At 50.6% G+C, this 7,783-nt stretch overlaps 1 protein-coding gene across 1 annotated transcript; it reads right to left on the bottom strand.

The window, feature by feature from the left end:
• Positions 1-553: 553 nt before the first annotated feature.
• Positions 554-7,281, bottom strand: Pif1 (PIF1 5'-to-3' DNA helicase). Its single transcript, XM_051197788.1, has 12 exons — positions 6,703-7,281; positions 5,940-6,072; positions 5,727-5,852; positions 5,494-5,647; positions 5,278-5,392; positions 5,052-5,158; positions 3,557-3,696; positions 3,174-3,280; positions 2,085-2,172; positions 1,840-1,985; positions 863-1,054; positions 554-669 (listed from the first exon to the last, which is right to left on the bottom strand). Exons 1-12 carry the CDS (start codon positions 7,246-7,248, stop codon positions 610-612), a joined length of 1,914 nt encoding a protein of 637 aa, XP_051053745.1. The 5' UTR covers positions 7,249-7,281; the 3' UTR covers positions 554-609.
• Positions 7,282-7,783: the final 502 nt, after the last annotated feature.

The raw sequence follows: 7,783 nt of genomic DNA, 5'->3' as shown, positions 1-7,783 counted from the left end.
GGCTGGTTCCATGTTCTTAATCTTCTAGAATTGTGAGCTAAAGAAACCTTTTTTTTTCATAAAGTACCCAGCCTTGTATATTTTGTTATAATGACACAAAGAATATTAAAACAGACCCCAGGGCTGGCAAGATTGCTCATGAGGTAAAAGGGCCTGCTACCAAGCCCCATGGCCTGAATGTAACCCCCAGGACCCACATGGGGAAAGAAAAATCCAGCTTGTTCAAGTTGTCCTCCGATCATCACACGTACACGAAATAAATAAATAAATAAATAAATGTAGTGAGACAGGCCCTGCCTGTGGGGTTTGCACTTCCTCTCCAGTCTGCAGCTCAGGGCTCTGGGGCTATGTGTCCAGCCCTTGCAGAGAACTTTGTCCTCTGTAACAGTCACCATTTCCACCTTCCAACCCTGCAAGTAGTTCCTCCAGGGAAAGGGGTGACACTGAGACAAAGCTGGTAAAATAGATAGGAAGCCATGTCCTTAACCCCACCAGAAGGCTAAATGAGAGAGAAACACAGGCCCCTCCCCCAGTTATTCCCTAGGGCCTTGACCCATGAAGAAGCCGGAAGTTTGGTATTCCCACTGTTTGTCGTCTCTGTCAGCTGAGTCAGAGGTTTGGGTCCATGTTCTCCAGATCTGAGTTTGCCTCCTCGTCATCTTGGGACTCCTAGGTCAGAACCAGAAAGGCAGTCACAGGTTTTTGTGCATCCCCAGGGCCACAGCCTGAGGACCAACACCTCTTTCTGCCTCCACCCCAGAGGAGTCAGAAAGATTTGCTGCCTTAGGACTCTACCTACTGGCCTTCCCTTTGTCCTAAGCCTGCCCACACCCAGAAGACCCATCTTTAGGTGACTCCTTACCAGACTGAGGCCCCTGCCCTGCTTCAGGGTAGCATAGAAGTGTAACACTCGGGAGTCACAGCGAACCACCATGGGGTCAAAGTCTAGTACACGTAGGCCTTGGAGGCTGCGGGCCCGGGAGAGGGCCACATAGGCTTGACCACTGGCAAAAACACGGCCCAGAGAGATCTCCACACAGTCCAGAGACATGCCCTGGATGATGGAGAGACAGTTAAAGCCAACTTAGCCTGATGTCCCTTGCATTTGAATGATTTTCATCAGTCCATCCAGAATCCAGGTGGGGGAACCAGGGGACAGGAACCCAAGGTAAGAGTTGAGGGACAGGGTGTGACAAAGAGCTCTAGCAATGGTCAGACAGGTGCAGAGCTAAATCTGTACAGAGCTAAACTCAGCCTCTCCACTAGCTGTATGGCCTGGATAGTTTTATTTTTGTTTTGTTTTGTTTTTTAGCATCTTGGTTTTCTGCCCTGTATAACAACTAATACAGCTGTATCTATACTTCATTTGGTTGTTATAGGGATTAACCTATTCTGGTTATGGCCAGGAAATGGCAGAGGAGTGCCTAGAAATGGGGAATGTAGACTAGGAAGTGCACTAAAGAAAGACTTAGGGCTGGGGATGTGGCTCAGCTGGTATCATGCATGAAGGCTGGGTTCAATCCCTGGCACCCATATAAACTGGGCACAAAGGGGTGCACTTGTAAAGCCAGCGTTCAGGACACTAAAGTAGGAAGATCAGAAATTCAATATCCTCTATAGCTACATGAGTTTGAGACTAGCCAGGCCTACATAAGACCCCAAGGAAAGAGGGGAAAAGGATGGAAGGAAGCCTGGTAGGTTTATTTTGCTTCTGATCTGGAATATTCCATCCAAGGGCTATTCAGTCCCCCTAAAGCCTTTAAGACATATTCCAAAATGTCCCAGCATATCCTGCCCACTCTCTGCCCTATTTTGCCCACCCCTGCACTGGGTACTCACCTGACTTTTGTGAATGGACATTGCCCATGCCAGCTGTAGGGGAAGCTGCTGCCGGCTGAGAAACTGACCTCCAGTGACCTGTACCGTCCAGCGGTCAGTGCGGATGACCTCAGTGACACCACACAGAAACCGTACTTGGGGAAGCCCTGAAGAAGACATGGAGAAATCCCACCTTTTAGCCACTCTATGGCTTGTCCTGCTATGAAATAAACCCAAGAAGTATGGCCCCCTCCATCATCACTTACCTCTCCCTTCTGACTCAAACCCAACTACCACTCCGCGGGCTCCGTTCACCAGGCCCCGAGACAATGACAAGTTCTTTACCAGCATGACCTGTGGAGAAGGAAGTACCAGGATGGAAAGGGCCCTCCCTTTCCTGACTCCTTTCTGGCAGTTAGGGTTCAGAGAGAAGGTAGGTGTTATCATAGAGTTGAGTCCCTGTTTTATTGTTTGCTTGTTTTTTGAGACAGTTTCTCTGTAGCTTTGGAACCTGTCCTAGAACTTGTTCTGTAGACCAGGCTGGCCTCTAGCTCACATAGATCCTCCTGTTTGTGCCTCCCAAGTGCTAGGATTAAAGGCATGTGCCACCACTGCCTGCCTTGAGTACCAATTCTTAGCATGGCCACTAACTGACTGTGACCTCTAGGACAAGCTGCCTTGTTTTTCTGGAAATATCTTGGCCTTATCTAGTGTCAAAAGGGCTTACTATTAATAAAATTGCCTGGAAAGAAGGTAAAGCATGGAGGGTAACCTGCATCACAGGACTTTGAGAAGTTAGATCTATCTGGGTGTGGTGATGCACACCTTTAATTCTAGCACTCAGGAAGCAGAGACAGAAGGATCTCTATGAGTTCAAGGTCACCCTGGTCACCATAACAAGTTCCAGGCCAGCTGAGTTACATGGTTATCCTGTTTCCAAAAACAGGCGGCAGGGGAGGATTCTATCTGCTAAGAAGACCATAAATCTTGAGGAATGACACCAGCTCCTGCCACCTCTGTTTCAGTCATAATGCTTGCATTTCCCATATGTGCACAATGGACTCTGAGGAAAATCTACCAGTCTTGCCCATCCCATAAAACAGGAGTCAGAACCTGCCCATCTGTAAGGTATGCTGCTATAGACCACCATGGGAGACATTCCACCTGGGAACTGAGTTTCAGTAAGGGAAAGAGACTTGCCCAAAGTGGCTTTGCTTGACAGGACTCTTGATGAAGAGAGAAGGGGAAAGCTGAAGACAGAAACGTAGGGGAAATTGGTCACAGTATCAACTCTCAAGTGGCCTTGGTAGAGTGCTAATAATCCATCCCCCACCCCACCCCTGTTTTTTACTCACCTGAGCCCCAAGCTTTAACTGAAGGACACGGCTAACAGGACACTGGGCATCCAAGGTCCGGGCTAGCTCAGGGTCACTGTCTATAGCCTCAAAGCTGTGCACCTCGCCTGAAAAAGGAGAATTGGGAAAACAGGTTATATATTATTGACTTGTGACTCAGCTTCCAAAACTGTATTAGATCAACATGGTTGTGGGGAATGGGCTGGGGACAGCTCAGCTGGGGCCTTGGAATCAGCTCACCACAGCCTGAACTCAGTTCTTAGTTTCATCTGTAAATGCACATAGGACTTGGGCCGTTTTCTGGGGATGTGATGGGGTGAGTGTCATACCTGTTTTGACGACCCCTACCAGCTGGTTTCTACAGGCCCAAGCATTCTATTTACCTGGCAGCTCCTTCAGCCGCTTCTCATTGGTAAGGGCCACATCATCCTGATGGGTGCAGAGTCTCGTGGCCACAATTCCATCTCTTCCCACTTTATGGGCAGCTGTGGCCCTGAGCTGGCGGGTCACTTCATCTGAACATCTGTGGGGGCTGCACTGTCAGACCAGAGATCCCCTGGCCAAGCCTTGGGACCCAAAATGGGCACCAGGACAGGGTTTGCTGCTACCCAACCCCCAGCCAGACTACTGGTCCCTCAAATGTGGACAGTGCGCATGGGGATAAGGGTACTGGATTCTGAATACAGGTAGAGCTACTCCTGTGTCTGCCCTGAGAGGAACTGGCCACTTCTGAACCCACAGAGCTCATAAAGAGGCAGGATATCATGAGTGAGCTTGGGCCAGAGATTTGTAGGCCTGGAACAAGACACTAGTGTTGATACTCTGTAATACTGTCTATCCTATCATCAGACTGGCCTTTAGGGTACAATCTTCTTCTAGCCACTTGCCTACTGCCTTGGCTAAAATAGTTAACCTGAGTATGTTTTCTTTTTCTTTTCTTTTCTTTTCTTTTTTTCTCTTTTTTTGAGCTAACATTAGTGTGTATATGTGTGTGTGGAAGAGTGTTTGCACTTCTACAGGCTGGAAGTAAATGTTTTACTTTTAGCATTTTTTCCCCCTCCCATGAGACAAGATCTCACTATGTAGCTCTATCTGTCTTGGAACTCACTTTATAGACCAGGCTGGCTTTGAAATCACAGAGGCCTGCCTCTGCCTCCTGAGTACTAGGATTGAAGGTGTGCATCACTATGCCCAGAGGTTTTTATCTTTTTTATTTCTTTGTTTGTTGAGACAGATCTCTCACTGAACCTAGAGCTTACTCACCAGGCCAGCAAACTCAGGAATTCTCCTGTTTTGACATTCCCTGGCACAGGGATTTACAGGCATGTGCTGTCATCCCCAACTTTTTACATAGGCACTGGAGGATCCACTCAGGTCTAAATGCTTGTGTAGCAAGCATTTTATGGACTGAATCATCTCCTCAGCCTGCTAGCCTATATTTCTATGTATGGTATAGGTGGTAGGTTTTTTGTTTGTTTGTTTGTTTTTTGGTAATGTCTCCCTAAACAGCCCAGGCTGGCCCCAAACTCACTCACTGTGCTACCTCAGTCTCTTGCATCCTGTGTGTTGTGTGCTATAGTGCCCAATGCCATAACATTCTTGACTATGTTATATCCTAAGTTGTTCAGTGTCCTGTCCAAGCCTTGTTTTCCTGTATCGACTGCTTGCTCCCCAGCACTTCCCTGGATCAGGTGTGGTTACCAAAGCCTGTGACTCCTAGGACCGAGGGGGTAGAGGCAAGAGAATCAGTAGTTCAAGGTCATCCTTGGCCACATAGCAACTTCTAGACCAGCCTAGGCTACATGAGGCCTACCACCCTCAAACAAATATAGACCCATCCTTGCATTCTCATCCTATGGCCCCTTTTCCAGTACTCACCTGCCCAACCTCACAGCTTGCAGCAGAGAGATAAAGGTCTGATCTGCCTGTCTCCAAACCTCAGTCAGCTCCAGAGTCACAGGCACACACTTTCTCCAGCTCTTGGCCTGGTGGGGAAGGGTAGAGGTTAAGTCAGGCAGCAGAGAAGACTACCCCAGAAGGACAGGGTCAGAGTCAGGGTGTAACTACCTCAAAAGCACAGGTAGGGCAAAGGTATGACCAGTACCTGGAAGCAGAATTGAGGGTTCTGGGAGCCTTTGGTCACTGGTGGCAACTGTAGGAAGTCTCCACAGATGATGAGCTGGATCCCTCCAAATGGCTTCTTCTGTTGCCGGACAGCTCTGGAGGATTGAAGAAGGATATAGAGAGGCTGGGTGGGCAGGCTCCTTGGGGACATCACCAGATTCAAACCCCAGGGACTACCCTTGCTGTAAATACTGACCTCGCCACAGCTTCCAACTTGTCAAACAAGTCTGCCTCTACCATGGAGATCTCATCAATGACCAAACGTTGGCAGTTCAGCCAGCCCTGCCGGACACCTGGGCGATGGGCCAGGGCCACACACTGGTCCAGGGGAGCCTGGCCTGAGCCGATGCCTATGAGTGACACTCTTCAGTGTATGCTGAAACCCCAGCTCCCTGATCTCCCCCTCCTTTCCTGTAGGCTCACACTCACCTGCAAAGGAATGAAGTGTGGTTCCTCCAATGTGGCACGCTGCCACCCCAGTGCTGGCAGTGGCCACAGTGCCAGTCGGGGGCAGGGAGCCCAGGATATGCTTCAGCAAATAGGACTTTCCTGTCCCTGGGCAGTAGGCAAAGTCAGAGTTGCCCACTCCTCCATGCTACCCTAGGGCTACCTGCAACCTCCACCCCATTCTGTCTCTATTACCTGCACTCCCAGTAAAGAAGATGCTCTGGCCTTTCAGGACCAGCCTCAGGACAGCAGCCTGCTCCTCAGAAAGCTTTGGTTTGGTGGAATGCATGCTCAGCTTCTTCACAGGCAGGGGCCACCTTGGAGCTTCCTGGGAGGAACAGGGCTATCTCAGAACCTCCTGCCATGCTGTTTGGTCTGTGTGCATTGCAAGACAGACAGTCCTTTGCCTTGCTGTTGACTTCACTTGGAACTTTGAGAAGGTCTGGTTCATCTGGAGTTGGTCCCAACAAATACTATAGCCTGCACCTCTGGCTTTTTACCCTTTCGGTGCCAGGCATCTTAAGATTGGTGACCATACCTAGTCGAATCTAAAAGCTCAGTCAGATCTAACTGATGTTTTTCTCCTCTGGTGATGGGACGATTGATTACCTGTCCCTGACCGGCTCCCTTTCTATTTTTCCAAAAGCGCCTCTCTTTGGGGGATGTGATAATCTGTTTCTCCTTATTAAATTTCCTTGCCTAGTCTCTGGTGATTTCTCTTTGAATGTGACCCGGACCCCAGTTTCCCAGTTCTCAGTTTATCACACTCTCGGGGATTACTGGCAGGGAAGCGTGGATGGTTTCTATATCCCTGTCATCATACTCAGCTGCTATACGACGGGCATTTCAGATCACCATCGGTCCCCTTAGTATTGCCAACCATCTTTCCCCAACCTTGGGCCTCCTGGGTCTCTTCCATTCTCAATAGTAGCACACCCACTCTCTTTCTGGTCCTCACCGTACTAGGCTTTGATTCCGTTGGCCGCTTCTCCAGGGCGGTATCTGGAGCCCGGGAGGCCACAGCACGCCGCAGTTCCTCTGGTTGCACTGGACTGATGGTAACAAAGTCTCGGGGTCGTGGGCCAAGCAGTTGCGCGCGGGCAGAGGCGGGTCCTGGCCCGGGGGCCGCCTCCAGCTTCAGGCGCAGCGTGCGCAGGAAGCGGCGCAGGCGCTCCGGGGGACAGTCGGAGAGCAGCAGCTGCACGGAGCCAGTCCGGGGGACGCCATCGAGCGGGAGCCGCAGCGTGCTGCGCCCTGCCGCAGCAAAGCGGGTGAAGAGGCGCACGGCGCGCAGCGGGAAGCAGCGTGGCCGCCCTGCAGGTCCCGGGGCCTGGAGCCGCAGCATTAACTCTCGGCGTTCGTTTCGACCTAGGCTCAGCTCAGCAGTGCGCAGGGCCTGGCGCTTACGAGGCTGCCCTCCAGGACTCAGCTCCTCCACGGCCACCCGGCACCGCAGCTCCGCGTCGTCACATTCACCTGTCGCCGCCTGAGTGCTAGAAAGCATCTCCAGTGCCTCTGCAGGTTTGCAGAGACCGGAGCATACAAGTCACGGAAAACCGAGATGTTATAGGTGGTATGGATGCTGTGACGAATAAAACTTGTCCAGAACACTTAGGGTCAAGGAGGTTGTCACTGGTAACAGAAGGAGCCACCAAGATATCACAAGCACTCAGGAGCGAGGAGTAAACACTCTAGAAATGTCCTCTGCCGCAGTTCCCGGGGCGGTGGAAGGTGGCATCAAATGCACTTGGGGCTGGCGAGCCTCAGTTGTCCTACAATGGCCACATGAGAAAGTCATTTCTGCTCAGAGAAGAAGCCTGCTCGAGGAGACCCGACCCAGGCCAGTACCGGACACGCCAGGGACCGTAAGGAAGCAGATTAATCACATATTGGACGATGGGAAGGAAACTGGTTGTAAGTGGAAATAGGCAGAGACAGGCACATCCCCTTCATAAACCAATTAGTAGGTGTCAGGGTCAGAGTGATTCCCGTGCTCTGGAAAGGGTGAATTCTTAGCTAGGGAATTTATGAAACCTCCG

This window comes from Phodopus roborovskii, unplaced genomic scaffold, assembly GCF_943737965.1.
Source record: "Phodopus roborovskii unplaced genomic scaffold, PHOROB, whole genome shotgun sequence".
Lineage (NCBI taxonomy): Eukaryota > Metazoa > Chordata > Mammalia > Rodentia > Cricetidae > Phodopus > Phodopus roborovskii.
This window is presented reverse-complemented; position numbering and strand designations above follow the sequence as displayed.

Coding starts and splice junctions, on each gene's coding strand:
- Pif1 (XM_051197788.1), bottom strand. CDS start 7,248: ATGCTTTCTAGCACTCAGGCGGCGACAGGTGAATGTGACGACGCGGAG. Junction 5,393..5,493: donor AAGTTGGAAGCTGTGGCGAG/GTCAGTATTTAC, acceptor TCAATCCTCCAG/AGCTGTCCGGCAACAGAAGA. Junction 2,173..3,173: donor AGTTAAAGCTTGGGGCTCAG/GTGAGTAAAAAA, acceptor CCTTCTCCACAG/GTCATGCTGGTAAAGAACTT.